At 33.8% G+C, this 21,947-nt stretch overlaps 3 protein-coding genes across 3 annotated transcripts; 1 reads left to right on the forward strand and 2 right to left on the reverse strand.

Annotated features, from left to right (window-relative positions):
- Window positions 1–9,799: 9,799 nt before the first annotated feature.
- On the reverse strand, window positions 9,800–11,113 carry LOC116169591 (uncharacterized protein F54H12.2-like). The gene has a single exon (XM_031485764.1). The coding sequence runs from the start codon at window positions 11,111–11,113 to the stop codon at window positions 9,800–9,802; it is 1,314 nt and encodes a 437-aa protein (XP_031341624.1).
- A 3,980-nt stretch (window positions 11,114–15,093) lies between these two features.
- On the reverse strand, window positions 15,094–16,587 carry LOC116158886. Its single transcript, XM_031471782.1, has 2 exons — window positions 16,234–16,587; window positions 15,094–16,119 (listed from the first exon to the last, which is right to left on the reverse strand). Exon 2 carries the CDS (start codon window positions 16,114–16,116, stop codon window positions 15,244–15,246), a length of 873 nt encoding a protein of 290 aa, XP_031327642.1. The 5' UTR covers window positions 16,117–16,119; window positions 16,234–16,587; the 3' UTR covers window positions 15,094–15,243.
- A 257-nt stretch (window positions 16,588–16,844) lies between these two features.
- Window positions 16,845–21,702, forward strand: LOC116169682. The gene is made up of 8 exons (XM_031485860.1): window positions 16,845–17,121; window positions 17,177–17,242; window positions 17,298–17,369; window positions 17,429–17,497; window positions 17,556–17,630; window positions 17,687–17,755; window positions 17,813–18,001; window positions 18,058–21,702. Exons 1-8 carry the CDS (start codon window positions 16,921–16,923, stop codon window positions 21,700–21,702), a joined length of 4,386 nt encoding a protein of 1,461 aa, XP_031341720.1. The 5' UTR covers window positions 16,845–16,920.
- Window positions 21,703–21,947: the final 245 nt, after the last annotated feature.

Here is a 21,947-nt window from a genome sequence, read left to right on the forward strand (position 1 = left end):
GTTAAATGGAAGTTGGAATATAATAGTGAAGATAGGTCCTGATTATTATTATAAGGATAATTTTTAATAAAAAATAATTTTATGAATATAAATTAGTTTAGAATATATACAAATTACAAATAATGGAAAATTAGGAGAATACAATTTATGTGACATTAAAACCATCTAATATACATCAATATATAGAAAAATTAAAGGAGAATTAACAGAAGAAGAACAAATTGAATTAGGCAGGATCTGATTTTATGGATGGAAAAGTTTATTAGTATATATACGATGCAAAAATTTTAAAAATACAAAGAAATTAAAACTTTTTAATTCCGGAAAAAATTGTTTCCCTTATTACATTTCTTCAAAACTTAGGAATTTTGTTTGAAGGAACTATTTATTCATGTAGATGAAAAGAAAATATATATTAAAATGGTTTTACAAATATTTTAATAATCAAACAATAAAAACTGCATAAAACATTGTTTATTAAATTCTTTAGAATATTTTAATATAGATTGTTCTAAAAAATTAAATATTATTTAAATTGAATGTCGGTAAGAAGCATTTTTTCTAATAAATCAATATTAAAATTAATATTTCAAAATTATTAAATTTGAAATAGAATTACATTATTGTATAAAATAAAGAACATAGAATTAATGTTTATGGACAATAATGTATATAAATAATAAAATATGGTTAATATCATGTCATTATATTCTATATCGAATTCAAATATAATTAACTTATAATATTAAAAAATTTTCTAGATTGGTTGAAGAATGGTGATAAAGTATTATAATTATTTTTAGATTATGATAAGAAAATGTTATTAAAATCACAAATTTGAATAAACTTATTAAATTATAACACATAAATTTAATTTATTATTTAGTTTAATAAATTCCTTTATATTTTTAAAACAATTTACTTGGTCTTAAATTCTTCTTGAAAAGATTGATTTTTATAAACAAACATATGTGATAGTGATTTTGTTGAAGAAGAAAAAAGAGAAATAAAATCAATATATAAAATCAATATTATTTGCAGATATTGAAGCAATTGCAACAAAGAATATGGATTTAAACCATATTTAGCTAGAGTTAAACAAAGAATAGGAAAAAAGAAATTTTTACAAAAATTTTATAAAGCTGCTTTTAATGTAAATGAAAGTTAATCATTATTGAAGGAATTTTGTAATTTATAAAAAATTTACCTGAAGTAAGGAAAAACATTTAATTTATTTTCACAACCGCAAAATTGAATAGTCTATGTTATATGAAATATTTAGGAATTAAGTCACCTTTAATCTTAGAAAAAATCAATTTTATCAAGCTGTATTAATCTTAGTAAAAATGTCAGCTTAAATTTAAAGATTCATAATAAATTGATACCATTACTTTAATCCGGAAATACCAAAAACATTAGGTTTAAATATTTCTAAAGGAGAAAGTAATACATCCTAATTCATTTGAATTTTTACAAAAGTTAGAATATTTAAAAAATTAGATAAATATCATCGAACAAGATAATAGATGTTTTAGCCGATTGTTATTGAAAGATTTTAGAGAATGATCTTGAATCATTTGATTTAGATGTTAACCATGATTATTAAACAATAATCTTCATTAGCGAACTGATATTTTAAGACCAGAATAAGAAGGATTTACTAATGTTAACCAATGTAAGAGGTTAATGTCTAAAAAATATATATCTAAAGCAACAATAGGAGGAAGATGTCCATGTAGAGATAATATATCTTGGATTATAGATTGTAATAAATGATGAAAAAATTTATGACTTTGATTGTAATAGTTATATTTCAGCACTATGTTTAGAATTCCAGTTATCTATAGGAATACCAACAAAAGATAAAGAAATTAATTAATTCTAATTAATAATACAAACGAAAAATGGTAATTATTAATATAGTTACAATAGACAAATATTAGATGTTAAAAATCCTAGATATTTTGAACATTACCAATATATCAAAAAAATAAATCATTATATGGATTGTAAAATCAACAAAAAAGAATAAATATTTAAGAAAAATGTAAACAATGGATAAATATACATTAGACAGATTCTGTTATTACAGGTTTAGAATTGAAATACATATGGTTTAACATGGAATAAAGGAATATAATAACAATATTATAATATTATAAAAAATATATATGACGAAAGGAATTAGAAAAAAAATTATCTAGTTACAATTCAGCTGTATATAATTAATTTTAAAATTCTAATATGTAAAATATGTTAGAGCAAATGATTTTGATTATAAAATTATTTGGAATCAAACTTTTAGAAGATGTTGTTATAATTATCTTCAAGATGATAGAGTTTACTTCCATTTAATAAAAATAAATAATAATACTCAATTTAATAAAAAAGATTCTAAAAAATTTAATTTTATCACATAGGTAATTATATTCATTGTTCTAGTATTATATTATCTATGGCTAAAAGAAATAATGAATGAAGTATTATTTTTAGCAGAAGATTAAATTTAAAAGTATAATTATACCAGATACTGAATTAGTTTAATACTTAATTTAAATAATAAAGATTGAAAATTTAAAAATAAAATTATAAAAAAATATAGTAATAAAGATTTAATAACAAAATATGGATTGGGTCAATTTAGGTAGTTGATTTTTAATGATGAATTATATGGAACTAATTAGTTGTTAATTAGATAAAAATATAACGCTGATAAACATGAATACTAAACAATATAGGTAATAACTTTTAATGATTACGTATTTAGGTTAAAGGTTTATCTAAAGCCTGGTTTAATTAAAAAAAGCAATAAGTAATTGTCCCAATAGTAATTATTGATATGTATCAAATCAAAATTAAGAACCTAGAAAAAATTTCATTAATTAAAATACGATAATAATGAAATTAAAAATCAGCTTTCAAACCTAAATATATTAACATGTTTAGGAGGGTGTTGATAAGTTATTATAATTTTAATAGAAAGCAGATTTTAAACTTAAGAAAGAAAATTAGGATCATTGTTAAAAATTCATGTTTTCTGGATTACTCCTTTAATTTTATTTGTTTTAGTTTGAATTACTTTAATTGAGGTTCTGTAGTTTCTTGTATCCATATTGAAATTTATCCTTTTAAACCATCATTTAAATCTTTGAACACCTATATGATTGAGTTTACATAAAATTCTTTTTTGATGTTTGTTGATGTTTTACCCCAATTGATCAATATATTTTAATGCATAATCTCTATAACTATTTATTCATATATTTTTTATACCAATTGGAAATATAAATTTACTATCCACATATTATCAAATCCGTGACATTTAAATGTTGTAATTTTTTGGTAATAACAGATTGTTTTTTAGTTGCCATATTTATAAAATAAAAGAAAATTATTTATAAATGTTAATATAAACAAGATTAATATTATTCTATATTTTTTATATTATTATTGTTATGTTTTTTTAATACTAATATTGTAAATATATAGAATTAGAATCATTAAAAATTTTGGTAAAGATATAGTTGAATTAATATAGAAAACAAAATTATTAAAAATTTACATATTAATAAGTTGTTCTAATAATCTTTTTTATAATTATTTTTATTTTGTCTAACTTTTGTTTTATATCTAAAGATCTTGTTAGATGTATATTTTTTTAATTAAATTTTCTATTTTTTCCTTTTTATTTTCTTCTTCTAATTCATCAATATTTTTTTATATATTTCGATTTATTCATAAGATTATTAAATAATTCAGTATTAATAATTTCATAATATTATATTACTTTTAAACATATCAAAATATTTACGAACCGGCTAATGCTTGCATTATAAGGATTATCATCTGAAATATCAACGTAAATATTAATAACATCATTTAAATTATTACCATCTATCTAATTCTATTATATAACGGATGATTCTTATTTATTTACAAATTTTATTTGCTTTTTGTATAATTCATCCTTCTCAGAATATTCAATATTTTTTATTAATTTCAATTAATTTAGATTGTATTCCTTTTGCTTTATTAGTCATTATAGAAGTAAGAGTTATATATCTTACTCATTTATTATAATAATTTTATATTACAATTTGTAAATATTTTTTAATCTTTTTTAGCTCTTCAGCAAATTAAATCCAGTATTTATTAACCATTTATATATAATTTATCCATTGAAAACTTCTTTAATTTTTTATCTTTAATATTTACCAAATTCTCATATAAGTATTTCCCCAATTAAATACCATTTTCCATATTCAGCAAATATAACATAATTTTAAAAATCTTTTTAAGGTCTTCTATATAAAAAATAAAACATTTTTTCACAAATTGGAACAATCTTTTAATTTTTTCCTCTACACAGTACCTAATTCATGACTTAATATTGTTTTTTCTTTTTCATACATAGTTTACATCTTGATTTAATATTAAATCTTTTCGACAAACAAGAATCCTCCCGTGATATACTTTATTTGTTAATATATTTTCTAATCTATATGATAAACTTCTATTTTAATGACACCACATTTTGCCATTTATGATCATTTATATTATATTTTATATATTCATATCGATCCCATAAGACTAGTTCCTAAATATTTCAAAATTTTTCAACTTAATGCATCATATGATTTTTTACAAATCAACATTTTCTAATATTATGTAAATAATGGATCGCCCATTTATTTATTATTAATCATTAAACCTGTTTTCCCTATTTGCTGTTTTTTGATAGCTAAAAAAATGAATAATTTGCAACCTTTTAGTAAGTTTTTGTTTAAATGATGAAGTATTTAATTTAAAATGTGATAATTTTGTTAATATTTTTATATTTGATTATACTCCAAATATATAATCAAATATAAAAATATTGTAACAAAAATTTATCAAACATTTAATAAAATACATCATTCATTTAACAAAAACCTTACTAAAAAGGTGCAAAATTATTCATTTTTTTAGCTATCAAAAACAGCAATTAGGGGAAACAGGTTTAATAATTAAATAATTAAATAAATGGGCGATCATTATTTACATAAGTTATTAGAAAAGGTTTGATTGTAAATCATTGATGCATTAGTTTGAAAATTTTGAAATATTTTAGGAATAGTCTTAATGGAACCGAATATGAATTAGTTAAATATAATATAAATGATCTAATGCAAATGTGGTCCATAAAATAGAAGTTTATCATTATATTAGAGAGTATAATTAACAAATAAAAGTATATCACGTAGGATCTTGTTGCGTAAAAAGATTTAAATTAAATCAAGATGGTAACCTATGTATGAAAAAGAACAAACAATTTAAGTAAGAATTATGTCTGAATGAGAAGAAAAAATAAAAGATTGTTTCATTTGTGAAAATGTTTATATAGAAAGACCTTTAAAAGATTTTAAAATTATGTTATAATTTGTGATATGAACATGGTTTTAATGAAAATACTTAATATGGATTTGGTAAATATAAAGATAAACAATTAACGAAGTTATTGCAATTGATAAATTAATATATAAAATGGTTAATAAATACTGATTTAATTGCGAGAAGGAAGCTAAAAGATTAAAAAATATTAAATGATAATATAACAAATTATTTAATAATAAATGAGTAATATAGTACTCTTACTTCATTAAGACTATAAAGCAAAAGAATTACAAACTAAATTAATTGAAATTAATAAAAATATGAAAAATTCTGAAGGATTAAATATACAAAAGCAAATGAATTTTTAAATAATAAGAATCATCCGTTATAATAATGAATTAGGTAGATTTTATTAATTATAAAAATGATGTTTATAATTATTTACGTGATATTTCAGATTGATAATCCTTTAATGCCAAGCATTAGCCGGTTCGTATATTGATATGTTTAAAAGTTATAATATTAATGAAATTATTAATACTGAATAAATTAATAATCTTTAATAAAATCGGAAATATTAAAAAAAATATTGATGAATTAGAAGAAGCAATAAAGAAAAAATAGAAAATTTAATAAAAAATATAACCATCTAACAAGATCTTTAGATATTAAACAAAATGTTAGACCCAAAATAAAATAATTATAAAAAAAGATTATTAAGAACAACTTATTAATATGTAATTTTTTAATAAATTTGTTTTTCTATATTAATTAACTATATCTTTACCAAAATTTTTAATTATTCTAATTCTTAATATAAATAGTATATCAAAACATAAACAAATAATAATAATAAAAATATAGCAATAATATAATCTTGTATTATATTAAACCATTTATAAATAATTTTTCTAATATAAATATGGCTACTAAAAAACAATCTGTATTAACAAAATATTAAACATAAATGTCAACGATTTTGATAATATAAAATAGTCATTATATCCCAATGATAAAAAATATATGAAATGAAATATTAATAGAGATTGAATGCATTAAAAATATATTGAATCATTTTTAAAACATCAACAAACATCAAAAACAAGATTTGTAACTTCATCATAATAGGTGTTCAAAGAATTAAATGATGGTTAAAAGGATTAACTTTCAATTAATACAAGAAACATACACAGAACCTCAAAATTAAAAGTAAATCAAACTAAAACAATAAAATTAAAGGAGGTAATCCAAAACAATGATTTTTAACAAATGATCCCTAATTCTTTCCTAAGTTTTAAATCTGCTTTCCTATTAAAATTATAATACTTTATCAACACCTTCCTAAACCATGTTAGTAGAACCGCGTCACTTGTCGGCCATCTTGGATTTTATTCGCGGGGTCAATCAAGGTCAATTAAATTGATTCGCGGGGGTTGCCCACGTGGGCGGGGGAGTTTTCGGGGAAATTTGATTAATTTCTTGGAATTAATTAAAATTTTGTGCGATTTTGGTCTTTATTGGCATATGATTTGATTGATAACGTTATCAATTAATTAAATTGGCGGTTTGATTAATTTAATTCGCGGTTGATTTCTTAGAATTTCGGTTTAATCAATTTGATTCGCTGCTTAATCAATTTAATTCGCGGCCCAATTAATTTAATTCGCGGTTTGATTGATTTAATTCGCGGCCCAATTAATTTAATTCGCTGATCGATTAATTTGCTGTACAAATAATTGCACATATGTGGTAATTACACATATGTAATAAACAATTACACATGTATAATTACACATACACACACACATGTATAATTACATTTTAATTACTCTAATTGAAAACAAAATGGCGGAAAAACAAAATGGCCACCGAAGGCGGGAAATTTAAAAAAATTAGGACTTTAAAAATATTTTGGGTTTGTGCACTATCGCTCTCTCTCTCTTACTCATTGTGCACCATCTCTCTCTCTCTCTCTCTAACTCATTGCGTATATCGTTCTCACTGTAGTATGCTGAAAATAGAAGCTAGAAATGAGCAAAACAAGTTTTAATTATATTTATTACATCACAGAAACAAATAAATAAAACTAAATATGTACAAAGCTAATATTTACACACTATTTAACAATAAATTATGCCTTATGCCCGTACGGGAAGGTGTCATACCCCTGCTCTTTAAAAAATACTGTCGTACCACCTTCTAAGTTCATCGCTGAGCCGTTGAATATTCTCGTAACCGCTTAACAGCTGATTACTGGCATTAATAAAATATTGAAGCATATCTAGGGCATGAGCTGCTAATCCAGGAAAGTCATCATCGGGATCTAGTGGACTGTCAGTAGACCATTCGATTAATGTTTGTATGGCGTCGATCCGCATGATGATGCTATTGTGCAGGACAATCCTGTCAGCATTCAGGTATGCTACCGCTCGTCTAAGCTCCCGGACATCATGCCTAAACCTTACTTGCTCTTCCTGTAGCGACCTAATCCTGTTAGCAAGCACGACTGGTAAGGTTTCTCGTGGTACTTCGGCATTGATGATTCTTCTTATTGTTAGATCTTGCAATGTCGGTACACTGTACCTCTGAACGGGAATTGCTTCACACTGCATCGCCGTCAAATTTAACAAAATTTCGTCTGCCGTTACACGCTCAACGCCAACAGCTAGTTCTCTGAGGGCTGTGAGGTGATTTCGCACTTCTTGTTCAGCTTCCATTACACAAATTCCTTACACACACACAAAAAAAAAAAAAAAGCACAAACACAAAGTTTTAAAAACGCGTAGATCACGAAAATCGAACGGACCGAGTGGCGAACGTACGAAAATAAGCGGCAAATTTTTATTTTTCGTGGCTTATAAGGGCTGAAGCCAGACATAATTTCGGGAAATGCAAATTAGTGTCATGTACATTAACGGCCCTGTATTGTACAGTTTGTTTACTTTTTCTTAATTCGTACAATTTTGAATACTGCAAAGTAATGGAAAATAAGCAAAGTATTCGGGGGCACAATACAGGTATTAGGGTAGGCGCCAGGATTAGCTTCATCTATGAATGTAGTACGCTTCCACCGGACCCGTTTCGATAGAAAAAATTAGCATAATTATGTCCACTGCAAACCTTTTGTTAAAGAGAACAAGGGATCGTTTTACAACGAATAGTAGTGTTTACCTGAAACCCATCCTTTTCTTACGTTTTTTCTTTAAATAAAAGGCCCAAATACATATACGGATCTTTATTAATCAATTAGATTCACCTTATAAAAAGTCATATTATACAATAAATCAATTATATCATCGTTACATTCTAAATCATTATTAAACATATCTACAAATTCCTTAAGTGATAAATTATTAAACTTAAAAACTAAATACATTAAACAATATTGTCCACAATAAGTTGATAAAGGATGCTGCAGCACTCGCGAATTAAAGGTGAATTTCCGGGCGTGTTTTTTCAAAAATTTTAAATGTAATCCGGTAGGTGGTCGTCCGAATGAATCGAAATATTCTCCATTTCCATCTTCATCTATGTAAATTCCGTTCCAGTGTTGCCCTGTGCGTGTTGAAACATCTGTATTGACAATTGCAGCAAATGGCCGACGTACACTTGCTCGTATAAGTTCATCTGATGCGAAAACAGCACGCGCAGCCTTCTTCTGAATCAGATTCAACGCTCGTTGAAGTTCTAGGGTATTCATTTGATGAATCAATTTGCGCCCACTCGTGTAATATTAATGCATTTTCTTGAGCACACATAAGCGTGTTCTCCGCATGATTGAGGCACCTTACACCGCTATGACTTTTCTTTAACTTCTTTAGCGAAGGGCAACCCACGTCTTCTAAATTAATTACAAACTTGTCAAGGAAATTCAGTAGGTATTGTTTCTCCACTCCCTTTACGTATATTCTATTGAAGGGCTGAAGTAACGTGCGTAGTTCTTCTTCAAAGTTCTCGAACGTAATGTACCCGGAATTCCATTTCAAGCCATGATAACAGTCTTCTAAGAATTTGATTTCTTTTTTCATACCTGATGTTACAGTATAATTGACGGGTGGTTTCATCAGTAGAGTTGTGCAACTAGGTCCCTCCGACGAAACGATAGATATTTCTTTCGGAATGAATTCCTTTAAGCTTCCGCGGAATCCTTGAAAATCAACGTAGGCATCCATCACATGAAACATTTTCTAATAAACTGAGGATCCGTAATAAAGTATTATAATTTTATCCCTTCTGTCATGCGCTGCGCAGTAGCTTTTTTTCCAACACAGGGGAAATGATGTAATCAAGTTGATGAATGCGTCTTTGGAAACGTACGGTATCCCTGGCGTACTGCATCCAAGGTCCTTTTCTAGCTTGATGATGAGCATGTGGCCATGCAATTATGTAACGCACTGTATTCCGGGACTCGTCAAAAGAAACTTTTTTAAATGTTAAAGTCTGCGATGACATTTCGATGTTTATCAATTTCAATAACGTTGTCAAATTCTGCGTACACGAGACAATTCACCATCTCAGTCAGCGCGTCTTGGAAACCAACTTCGATACGAAGAGAACCGTTCTTTACCAAGTTCCAATGAGTTGTGGCGTTTGCGGATAAATCCGGCGTTAAATCGAAAGTCATTAGGCAGTATCCGTGCGGATAGTCTAAACGTGATACGTTATTTCCTTCGTTCAAAAAATGTATTCCAGTTCCAGAAAATAAAGTGTGGTAGGCCCTTACGTATAATCCTTCTTGAGTGAAATCTGGTTGTAACGGTTTTGATGGAATTTGCTGCCCATCAATGTACAGAGACATATAATTAATCTTGTAATGATGAAAGTTGAAGGGATTGGAAGCGTATTCTCCGTTAAACGCTTTATTGGACACAAAACCAATTATGCAGCGTTTTGGTAGTTGTCCAAGGAAGACATTATCCAATGATTTGCGTTGCACACCTGCGGGAATCGTTAGCACCTTCACATCCGATCTAGTAATAGGATATTTGGCTGCAGTGGTTTCTAATGCTTTTGTGTGCGCAAGAAGAACTACAGGATTAATCTTCATTCTTCTAACCAGTAAACTGGCATCCACAATTTTCACTTTGTATGTTGAACCAGTAGCAGCCATTAAACTAAAGGTGTCTCTTGTTCGAACAAATTTTACTTTCATTTCAACTCCATTCATGAGAAACTTTTCTTGATTAAATAAGTCCGCGTGCACGTGACCTACCATTTCCACCATTTTACCGAGCTTTGTGGTATTTTGACGAATAGCGAAACCTTTGTTATCAGCTGTTAATGTATCCATTTGCTTCGGAGTATCATTGTGCCATAGTGAACACCCCAGATGAGTTGCTTTGGCTTCAGAGCCATAATTCAATAGAGTTTCAATGTATGCACGATACGCATAAGTATTGCTCGGTGGTGACACTAATTTCTGATTCAAACATACTTCCACTTGACTGAACAACGTATGCAGCCAATTGTTGACAGGCGCTACAACATCTTCCGCACCCAAAGTCGCGTCATCTTGTTTTACAATTTTCGCCGTAACGTAGAGCATTGTGTGGCTTAAATCGAGGTAATCATTTCCATTTCCGGGGACCACGAATTCAATAGGCGCTTCGTCTGATAGTGATGATAAAGGCTTGTAAAACACCCATTCCCCACCTTCGATACTGGTTTGTGTTGCAGGAAGTGCAAACAGATCCAACTCAGATTTGATGCATTCACATGACTGTGCGTGAAGGAATGCCATTCTTTGAGAAAATGTCACTGAATGTTGGTTTGACAACTTTGCGTTTAGGTTTAGGAGCTTTTTTCGGACGTGTAGTTTTCTTCTCCGTAGCAATTTTGAACTGACCGTAATCGATCATGTGTGGTCTTTTATAACCAGATCCGCGCATTAATGTATCAATTTTGTCATCGGCTTTTCGTTTAAGGTTTCTTCCTGCTTCCTGAACTCGTTCTTGAAACGCTGCTTTAATTGGTTTCTCCTCAATTATGTCACCTAGTACATTTGCACCAGTTCTTAAAGCTTCTTTTCCCACAGCTCGCATTCCCGATTTAAACAAAGGTAATATGGAACGAAACACTCCGCCCAGCCAGCTTCCTATTCCATGACCTCTTTGGTACGGCGAACCTCTATAAATCGTACCGATACCCGAGCCCGCTTGATTTACGTAGTATTGTTGATATGGGCAGTCCATTTCTTAAAATGAAGCTTTAAACTCAATGTTCCAAACTCGAATGGCATAGGAGCGCCTGTATCCGTCCTTATATGTATTTCGATATTTTCAAACTCTTTCGTCATCACGGGCATATAGTGTGACGGTGAAAACACTACATCTTTATGACTTCCATAAATGTAATTTTCGGCGGTAATGTTAACTATTCTCATTAGTGGTGATAACACATCTCCTACGATTTGCGGCTCCACAATATCACAATAAATGAACATCTGTGAGGGCACGCCTGACCAAATACTTGCAGGATGCGGGGGTATGGAATCGCGTACTACATTCTGTTCTGGACGATACCCAAGCTGTAAAGCTAACCTTTGGGAAAATCCCAGCACGGAGAGAGGTGTCCTAAAGGCGATCGCCACACGTTTTGTGATCTTGTAATATTTGATTGTGATTAACTTTCCTAAATTTTCGTGATTGTTTATTTCTTTAAGAATATCTTCAATGTTTTCATAATTACCAGCATCAAGTTTGATCACGTACCAACCGCCGTTTTTATACATAGAGGTTCCGAGATTATTACGGAAAAATGTCGCTGCACTTTCTAAAACTTTATTTAACGGCAAATCTTTTATTGGCGCTTCTCTGTAGTAAATTAAATTGTCAGTTTCACTGATTGACGCAAACGCACAAGGATATTGTATTTCGGCTACCCCCACGGCCCAATTACCACTTAATCTTATACGCTTTGGCAACTGTGTAACAAAGTGTGAAGTTGTATTGTTGGGAAAATAATCGAGCGAACTATTGCTTAACAGTGTAATGTAGAATTCTTCTTCCATTTTATATGTTTTGTAGTTCTGACGCAGATATCCAAGAATTGAATTTGTCACTATAACCTCGCCACTTCACTAAATACTTTTTATTTTTTCCTCTTCCTTTTTCTTCCAAAACTTTGTCAATTTTATATACTGTATCTTCGTCTATCGTAACAGCTTGCAGTTCTTCTTCATAAAAAGTTCCTTCTATATCTTCACCGTTTAAATCTACTATTCTGTACACAGGCGGACGCCTTTTTATAACTTTAATAATTTTAAATACTTCTTGACTAAAATTGCTCTCATATCCTTTCTCAAAATGATATTTGCTTCTGGCAATTCTCACATGTTGTCCAACTTTATATATGGGTCGAGTTTCTTTACCAAAACCCTTCGCGTAGAGGTTCTGCCAAACTTTCAAGATATTTTCTTCGTTCACATCATTAGGCGCCATCTTGATTGATGAATGATAGGATTTGTTATATGCAGACACCAAATCTTGTAAAACGTTCACATATTTGAATGTGTTTTTATACGTAAAGTATCGGTGTATTTTTGACTTTAAGGTACGATTTAGTCGCTCGACAATGGCCGCTTTTACGTCGGGATTATGAGTTACATAATAATTTATAGCGTATTTCTTAAACAATTGTTGTACACTTGCTGCAACAAATTCTTTTCCTTTGTCAGTTTGTATATTTTCAGGTGTATTGCCACATTCTTTAAAAATTGAGGAAAACGCTTCAATTACAGAATTTGCGGTTTTTTGCTTGAGAGGTCTTGCCCATGCTTTCTTACTGAATACGTCAATGACGGTTAGTATGTAATTATAGCCTCTGTTGTTTTTCGCTAGGCTTCTCATATCACAAAGATCGGCCTGCCATAATTCAAACATATTGTTAACTATGTATTTGTTTCGCTGAAATTTTCTTTTAATGGGTTTGTGTACAGTATATGCTTCTTGTTTTTGTAACCATGCTTTTACATCTTCGGTCGAATATTTATTTTTTAACGCTGAAGTCAAAGATGAAACTCCTGCAAATCCAGCAGGATGTGAAGGGTCATAATATACGTTTTCCATCGGCTTAAAGTTTAAAAGTTTTCCAACCGGGAATATGCAATCGTTTAGAAATTTTTGGGTTTTCGGTGTTCCATCCACCTCGCTGTAGCCCACCAGAACTTTTGGAACGCTTCCTCGTATCCGGTTGCTTAAGTGCACTTCTCGTCCGTTTCGCAGCAACGTCTTGATCGGGATTCACGGTAATTTTTGGTCGTTTCGAAATAATGTCTTCGGTTTTTACAACACTTTGTTTTTTGCCAATAAATTCTTGAGGAACATTAATTTCTTTGACGAATTCTGCAAACTGTCGGCCACCTTCTGGATTTGTTGATTGACGCGGTCTTATTGTGTCGTGTATTAAGTCGATAATATTCGATGACGGGATTACTTCGCCTTTTATTGTGACAATTCCTCTATTGTCCCATAAAATATCCCCCGAAGCATTGAGTATTCGTAGAAAATTTTCGGCTTTTTTCTTAAAAGTTTGTGGAACTGTAGCTATTATTTCATCTTCTGATATTCCTGTAGGCTTCGATTCAATTGCTATGCTTACAGGTTTTCGCATTTGTTCCGAAAAATGTAAATATTTCTGTAAAACTTGAGAATATTGTTGCCACTTTTCATATGGAGACTGTGTAGAATTTAATACTTGGGACATTTCGTCGTCAATTTGCGATAAAACATCTTCTTTCCTTGTTTCACTTGATTTAATTCGCTGCATAACTTCCTGCGGTACGAGTAACATTTTCTTTGCGTGTTCCATGATTATTGAAAAAGACTTCCGAGTAAGCCACCAAGTAACGGACCTAGCACAAATGGCAAGAATGCCCCTCCGTTTTGAATTAGTATCTGTTTCTTCTTTTTTATCTTTTCACGGGGCGTTACCATACGCCGTAAGATGGTTTTATGACGAGCGAGACTTCGCTTCTGATCAGCGGTCAAATCGACTTGTCCTTTTAAAGTGTTGTAAATACACTCACATATGCATTCAATTTGATTGTCGTCCAAACATTTTATCAACGCTAACCGCTCCTTTGGTCCCAATTTTGAGAGAGCACGAAGCAACTCGGAATGTTTCGTCAACTTTGAAACCATTATGAATGTACCAATTGCTCAAGATTCAAACCTTTAATACCCTTTTTTGGTATATATACCACACAAGCGCCATCTTCTTCAAATATCGATGTTCTATAGCGGAAAACATCCGGTGTACTTTGTTTTAAATCGAATAACAGATATCCGTGGGGTTTAGACGTTGCATCATTATACGCTTCTTCTAAAAATTTGGAGTTTTCAGGGCAAATTTGCCGCGTTAAATGCTTTATTTGTGCCCGATCTCGGGGATTTTTGAATAAAATAATGTAGTGTGCATTTAAAGATATATCTCTCTGTCCTTTTCCTTGATGAAATATGTTTTGGGTTAGAAAGAAAACACTGAGGTTACGATGATGACATCCTTTTGTAAAAAATGTCAACAATAGCTCCATTTGATTCACGCATTAAATCATCAATAATTATCAGTACAGGTTTTAAGCCATCGAAACTGGACATATCGGGTAAGCCTTGATGGAATTCAACACCTTTTAGATCTTCGTACAATGACTGCCATTCCCCGTAATGCCAAACTATTTTTTCAAACAGTACAGAGCAGATGTTTGTTATATTTTTTAGAAAGTTTACAATAAAATAACTCTTTCCCGACCCGCTTGGGCCACTTACAAGAGCGGAAAATGGATGAAGAAATTTATTTTCCATTGTAATGTCTCGAAGTATAACACCAAACTGATTAAAAGAATGTAGAACTTACATTTATATTTATTTACATTTATTTGTACAAGAACCTATCATCATAAGTTTGCATATAATCCTCTATCTTATCAATCACAAAATACGGATACTTATGGACTAATTCATGTATAACTAAAGGTTCAGTAGTTAAATTTGTTAGCAAATCGTTATAACTCACATCTTTTTGCTGACGTCTATCCAGAATGTCCACAACTTTTTCTACAAAGTTTTTGAAAGGACAATCATTACCTTCCAAATAATTACCCAAATAATTAAGCTTCTGACGTAAGTAGTCTGCCATAGCGATCACTTTTTCCAGGGTGACGAGTCCCAAGTACAGTTCACAGTGGATTTCTTTCTTCGAAATGATACGCGCAGCTTTATATTTTCTGCAGCACCGTACATGAAAATCTTCTAGATCGAAAGTTTCATCTTCTTCCTCGCGCTTTACTGCTCCGACGATGTCTTCTAATTCGCTTAAAAAACTCTCGAATGCACTTTTTGAAAAATATATGCTCCGATCCTTGCCTTGTATCTTGACACAGGGGCAATCTTCAAATACGTCTAGACCCACTTTCAGGATTTTGGATCCACTATTATTTAGATTAAATGTCGACTCACTGAGTAATTGCTGTCGTTCTTTATCCATAAACTTGTTATGTATGCGCTTACGGTCTTGTGTTGATAAACAGAAATCTTCGTGTCTGGGCACTGGATTATTGTAAGATGAGATGTTGTATTCCTTCATAACATCCCTGTCGAATGCTCGGTGATCATCCTCTGTGTAGCAGAATTCTGGCGATGATGCAATAGGCTTGTAGTAATTGAGTGTCGTCGACAACTTTTCAGCAGTACGAGGATCTCTGGGGTTTGTTGATGGACGAGAATAAGGTTTGCTGTACGAAAACATAATCTGTAACGAAATGTAAAATTAGAAAATAATTGCAACAATTTAATTACCAATTAGAAAACAATTGCAACAATTTAATTACCAATTATATCAAAAAACAGAGGCGATTGAACTTACTTGTAACTTTGAACTAGTACACTGACACAATATCACGTTGAACACTGAACTGAACACAAATGAGAACGAGTCGTCACACACAGTAGCTTTTATAAACTGCGCGTAACTGTAAATCTAATACGTCATCCTCGCGAATTAAATCAAAATACCAAATCGATGAGTCATATTGCGAACAATAGAAATTGATTGATGTGGTGCCATAAAGTCACCCACAGAACAAAAGATGTGGCTATTCATGCGGAAAACAGGTTTAGCGAGTTATGAGTCATACTTGTGCAGGTGTCCTGAACAAAAAGAAAACACTTATACGCCCAGTGTGAACTAAGTGCTTTCCCATGTAACCGGATGTAGAAACAAAAGAAATGATTGACGTGGTGCCATAAAGACGACCACAAGAACAAAAAATGTGGCTATTCATGCGGAAAACAGGTTTAGCGAAATATGAGTCATGCATTTTAAACAATAGATCGTGTTTAATCAAGCGTAAAACCGGTTTTAGGCGAACAATAGAACGTTCGGCAATGTTCGGAAGGGGTCGGATTCTGTTTTACCTGACCTGACCTGATATAAAAAAGCTTATGTTCGTGACTCGAAATTACTCGCGTTCTTACATCTGTACGTACGTGTTTTCTCGTGCTTTGCGTGTTTTTATTGTGAGTGTTTAGTTTTTGTGCATAAATTTCTGCAATGGCCGCCCATTTCAAGTTGTTGTGTCGTGTTTTTGAGAGTGGTCTTCTGTCGGAAGACGATATGGTGGAGGCATATTATTATATGCTCCGAATGGTAACTTCCGGGGAGGTAACTCCCGACGCCGCAGACATTGAACGCTTCAGGCGTCTTCGCGAAGCAGTTGGGGCAATACAAACGCGCCTGCTTCAACAAAATGTGGTAAGTTTTTAATATTTGTACACTTATAAATTTCTAAATATAAATTTCTTTGTAGAATTCCCATCACGTTGCTGCTATAGCAAACAATCCGCAGTCGCAGCCCCTCGACCTCTGTGTGAAAGTAAGTTTATTTAATTTTTAAAGTTTCGTTTTCTAAATGTTGTTTATTTGTACAGAATGAAGTTCCGTCACCCACTATCCATCATCTTCAACGAGAGCAATCTCAGCCCCTTGATCTCACTGTAAAAGTAAGTTCATTTTATTTTTGTAAAGTTGTTTCATATTTTAATTGTAAATTTCATTACAGCATCCACCGCTACCGTCTTCCCCTGACGCCTACAAACCCCAATCGCAGCCCCTCGACCTCTGTGTGAAAGTAAGTTTACTTTAATTTTAAAAGTTGTTTCATATTTTAATTGCACATTTCCTTACAGCATCCACCCCGACCTTCCGTTTCGTCTTCCCATGCAAAGCCTAAGCGAAAGCGTGCTGCTCCGTGTGTAAATAATGTAAGTTGAATAATAATTTTCAAGTGCGCAAGTTCTAAATGATAACGTCTTTACAGATTCTTAACCCTCAACCATCAACATCGGGACTACAACCAGCCACATCTGTAGCGCCCTGTGTAAATAATGTAAGTTTTGTTTTAATTATTCTAAAACAATGACTTTAATTGTTAACTTCTTTGCAGCTTAACTCTGTTACATTGACCTCTGGTCTGCAACCATCACCACCGCAAGTTGGTCGTGGAGTTCCTCATCGCTTCTCTGTGTTGTCAGAGGGTGAGCGGTACATAAAAAAATTCAACTTGACAGCCCAGCAACTGATGATCAAGTTTAATAATGCGGAAGCCAATGAAGCACCTTTAGAATGGCTTAAGGTATGCATACAAAGCTATTTTATTAAACTAAACTTAACTGAAGTTTTCTGTTTCAGAAATCACTGACAGCTCTTATCAATTACGTAACTAAGAGGCATAGTGGGAGTGACCGTATTGGTATGATGCTGACAAATAGCGAGTTCCCCGACAATCCTCTTGGTTTCTCGTTCCGTCGTGTAGATCAGCTGAATGCTGACGTTATGCTGAAGACTCTGGATAAAGTTATGCAGAGTAACAAGGCGTTCTTCTCCAGCGATGCACTACGAGTTGATGTAAGTCTGATTACCCCACCCAGTGGTAAAGGACGTCAAAGAATGACCGGGGTCAGCTTCGCGGAGTTCTCACGGCAAAAACGTGGAATCATCATCATCAACAACGATGACACTTTGTGCCTCGCTCGAGCCCTCGTAACCGCCATAGCTTTCCGGACCAACTCCATAGAGCTACCCTACCTGAAAGTCGGGCATAGTCTTCAGAAGACTAAGGCTCTTCAACTATGTGCAGCTGCTGGCGTGGATTTATCGGCTGGCGGTACCATTGATCACATACGTCAGTTCCAGGATCATCTCACCGACTTCACCATCGTAGTATACAATCACCGTATGGGAAAAACAGTGTACTTTGAGGGTCCACGATCTCCACAACGTCAAGTACTGAATCTGATAATGGAAAACGAGCACTACAACGTAATCACCAGTTTAACGTCAGCGTTCACGTGCGAGTACTTTTGTGAGCTGTGTCGGGTTCGCATGAGTAAACGACAACATCATAAAGACTGTAAGTACATTTGCCCCTGTTGTCACACTAGTCCTCCGTGCAACAAGGATGCTCCGAACATTAAGTGCGAGGTGTGTAACCGTGATTTCCGCGGCCTTGAGTGCTTTCGTCATCATAAAGACCAGGAATTGTGCGCGAAAGTGCGTCGATGTCGTACGTGTTTGGTTACGGTGTGGAAGGAGAAAAAGCCACACAAGTGCGGTATCAAGAAATGTGTTACATGTCAAGCTGACCGACCAATACGCCATTTGTGCTACATGGCGAAGAATACCCCCGATAAAAAGAAGATGAACAAAGACTTTGTGTTTGTTTTCTATGACTTTGAGTGTCGACAAGACGACCAATTCGAAAATCGCGCCAACACGTACGTCCACGTTCCCAACTTGTGCGTCGCTCAACAGCTCTGCAAATCGTGCATCACAAATAATACAGACATCAACGTCCCTTGTGATAACTGTGGTCCCCGCGAACATATATTCAAAGAAGACCCCGTGAATGAACTTTTAAAACTCGTGTCCTCCCTGGCTCGTAAGAATCGTGACGTCGTGGCTATCGCTCACAACAGCAAAGGGTACGATAGTATCTTCATCTTGAAGGAAATGATGAAAACTCCTTCGGCATGGAATCCTGACATTATCGCTACGGGTACAAAGATTACGTCGCTGGCATGTAACAACAACATTAGGTTCATTGACAGTTTGAACTTTATGCCTGTCCCATTAAGTGCTCTACCGAAAACGTTCAGTTTCCCTGGGTGTAAAGGACACTTCCCACACTTCTTCAATACTCTGGAAAATGCTAATTACATTGGCCCACTACCCTCCCCACATTTTTATGGAGTCGACGAAATGTCTGAAAGAAATCGCGACGATTTCTTCAAATGGTACAATGCAGAAGTGAACCGCAACGCTATATTCAATTTTAAGGAGGAGATTGTAAAATATTGTGTCCAAGACGTCAATATCTTACGGCAGGCGTGCGTGGAGTTCTGGCAGAAATTTTCCGAGGAGAACAAGGTGGACCCCTTCCGCGAGTGTTGCACTATTGCCTCTGCATGCAGTCTGGTCTTCCGGAGAAACTTCCTTCAAGAGGAGACGATCGGCCTCATTCCACATGGAGGGAACAGGATGGCCGATAATCAAAGTCGGACAGCCATCAAATGGCTGATTCATCTACAAACCACTGATGTTCCCGATCTTCAACACGCTGGCAACTCTCGAGAAGTTCGCCTAAAGGAGGGAATCCTTGTCGACGGATACTCCGCAGCTACGAACACCGTGTACCAGTTTCATGGTTGCTACTTTCACGGTTGTGAGTCATGTTACTCCGACCAGACGACACCACTGAAAGGGAACAAGTCTGACACAATGGCAATGCGGCGTGAAAAAACCGAAGCCACTTCATCACGCATTCGTACTGCAGGCTACAATTTAATTGAAATGTGGGAGTGTGAATTCCGCACATATTTAACAAACAACCCAGAGACCGACGCTTTACTGAATGGACATAATGTATTAAGACACGAGCCTCTGAATCCTCGCGATGGCTTCTTTGGAGGTCGGACAAATGCCATCAAGCTATACCACAAGGCCGAAGAAGGGGAAGAAATCAGGTATTTGGACGTGTGTTCCCTCTACCCCTACGTAAACAAGTATGGGAAGTATCCTTTGGGCCATCCTCGAGTACTTGTTACGCCCGAAGAACTTCACTCCTGCAACTTGAACACCATAGAGGGCATGGTTAAGTGCACTGTCCTTCCTCCGCAAAACTTGTATCATCCCGTACTACCATACAGATGCCATGGTAAACTTATGTTCCCGCTATGCCGTACATGCTGCGAAACAATGAATCAAGGAGAGTGTGAGCACAATGATGATGAGGACCGACGTTTCACTGGCACTTACGTAGCCGACGAACTACGGAAAGCCATCTCCTTGGGTTATGTCGTTCAGGAATTGCACGAAGTATGGGAGTATGAGACAACCCAATACAACCGTGAGTCGAAAACCGGCGGGTTATTCTCCGGTTATGTGGACAATTTCCTGAAAACAAAACAGGAATGCAGTGGATGGCCATCCTGGTGTCTTTCCGAAGAGGCATGTATGAAGTATCTAGCCGACTACATGGAGCATGAGGGGATTCAACTTGATCGGAGCAAGATTGAAGTGAACGCTGGTCTCCGCTATATCGCCAAACTATTCCTCAATTCCTTTTGGGGAAAGTTTGGCCAGCGCGACAATCTGTCGAAGACGAGCATCATCTCGGAGGCTGAAGAATTCTTCAAGATGCTCACGGATCCGTCCATGGAAGTCAACTCCATCATTCCCGTAAACGACGAGACCCTCATCGTCAACTGGACCCTCCCCGAAGAAGCAGTCGAGCCATTGAAAACCACAAACGTTGTACTGGCAGCCTACACCACAGCCAATGCCCGTCTGGTACTATACGAGTACCTGGAGAAGCTTGGCGAAAGGGTCCTGTATTTTGACACCGACTCTGTAATCTTCACGCAGAAATCCGAAGAATGGTCACCACCTTGCGGGAGCTTCTTGGGAGATATGACCGATGAAATCGAGTGTTATGGACCCGGGAGCCAAATTGTGGAATTCGTTAGTGGCGGCCCTAAAAACTATGCATACAAGGTGTTTTCGTCCAGTGCGAACACGTATAGTGTTGTGTGCAAAGTTAAGGGCATATCCCTAAACTATAAGAACAGCCGCGTAGTGAACTTTGAAACAATCAAAGACGCTGTGTTGAACAATGCCCCGGAGACTTACGTAGAGACAGATCGACGTATAGCTCGCACGTGTACGTACGACGTCATCTCCAAGCCGGAGAGGAAAAGGTACCGTGTCGAGTACACGAAGCGTCGCCGTTTAGACGTAGGATACGACACTCTACCATACGGCTATAGAAAAAATTAGCTTTAGTTTGTACATATTTAGTTTTTAGTTTGTACATACGTTCCGTGGATTAGGCCTACAGGGGACACCACGTTAAAAAAAGCGCGCCTCAGCCTTACCTCCAGGGTGGTGTGGAAATGGGTTTGTATCATAATTATTGTTTATTGTTGCATTTTTTTTGTACTGATTTTGTTTATTTATTTGTTTCTGTGATGTAATAAATATAATTAAAACTTGTTTTGCTCATTTCTAGCTTCTATTTTCAG

Source organism: Photinus pyralis, unplaced genomic scaffold (genome assembly GCF_008802855.1).
Source record: "Photinus pyralis isolate 1611_PpyrPB1 unplaced genomic scaffold, Ppyr1.3 Ppyr1.4_LG1, whole genome shotgun sequence".
In the NCBI taxonomy this organism is placed as follows: domain Eukaryota; kingdom Metazoa; phylum Arthropoda; class Insecta; order Coleoptera; family Lampyridae; genus Photinus; species Photinus pyralis.

Bases quoted from the DNA above. Each gene is read 5' to 3' on its own strand.
- LOC116169591 (XM_031485764.1), bottom strand. From the start codon at position 11,113: ATGGCATTCCTTCACGCACAGTCATGTGAATGCATCAAATCTGAGTTG.
- LOC116158886 (XM_031471782.1), bottom strand. From the start codon at position 16,116: ATGTTTTCGTACAGCAAACCTTATTCTCGTCCATCAACAAACCCCAGA.
- LOC116169682 (XM_031485860.1), top strand. From the start codon at position 16,921: ATGGCCGCCCATTTCAAGTTGTTGTGTCGTGTTTTTGAGAGTGGTCTT. The intron at 17,122-17,176 runs GTAAGTTTTTAA...ATTTCTTTGTAG, and splicing joins GCCTGCTTCAACAAAATGTG to AATTCCCATCACGTTGCTGC. The intron at 17,756-17,812 runs GTAAGTTTTGTT...ACTTCTTTGCAG, and splicing joins TAGCGCCCTGTGTAAATAAT to CTTAACTCTGTTACATTGAC.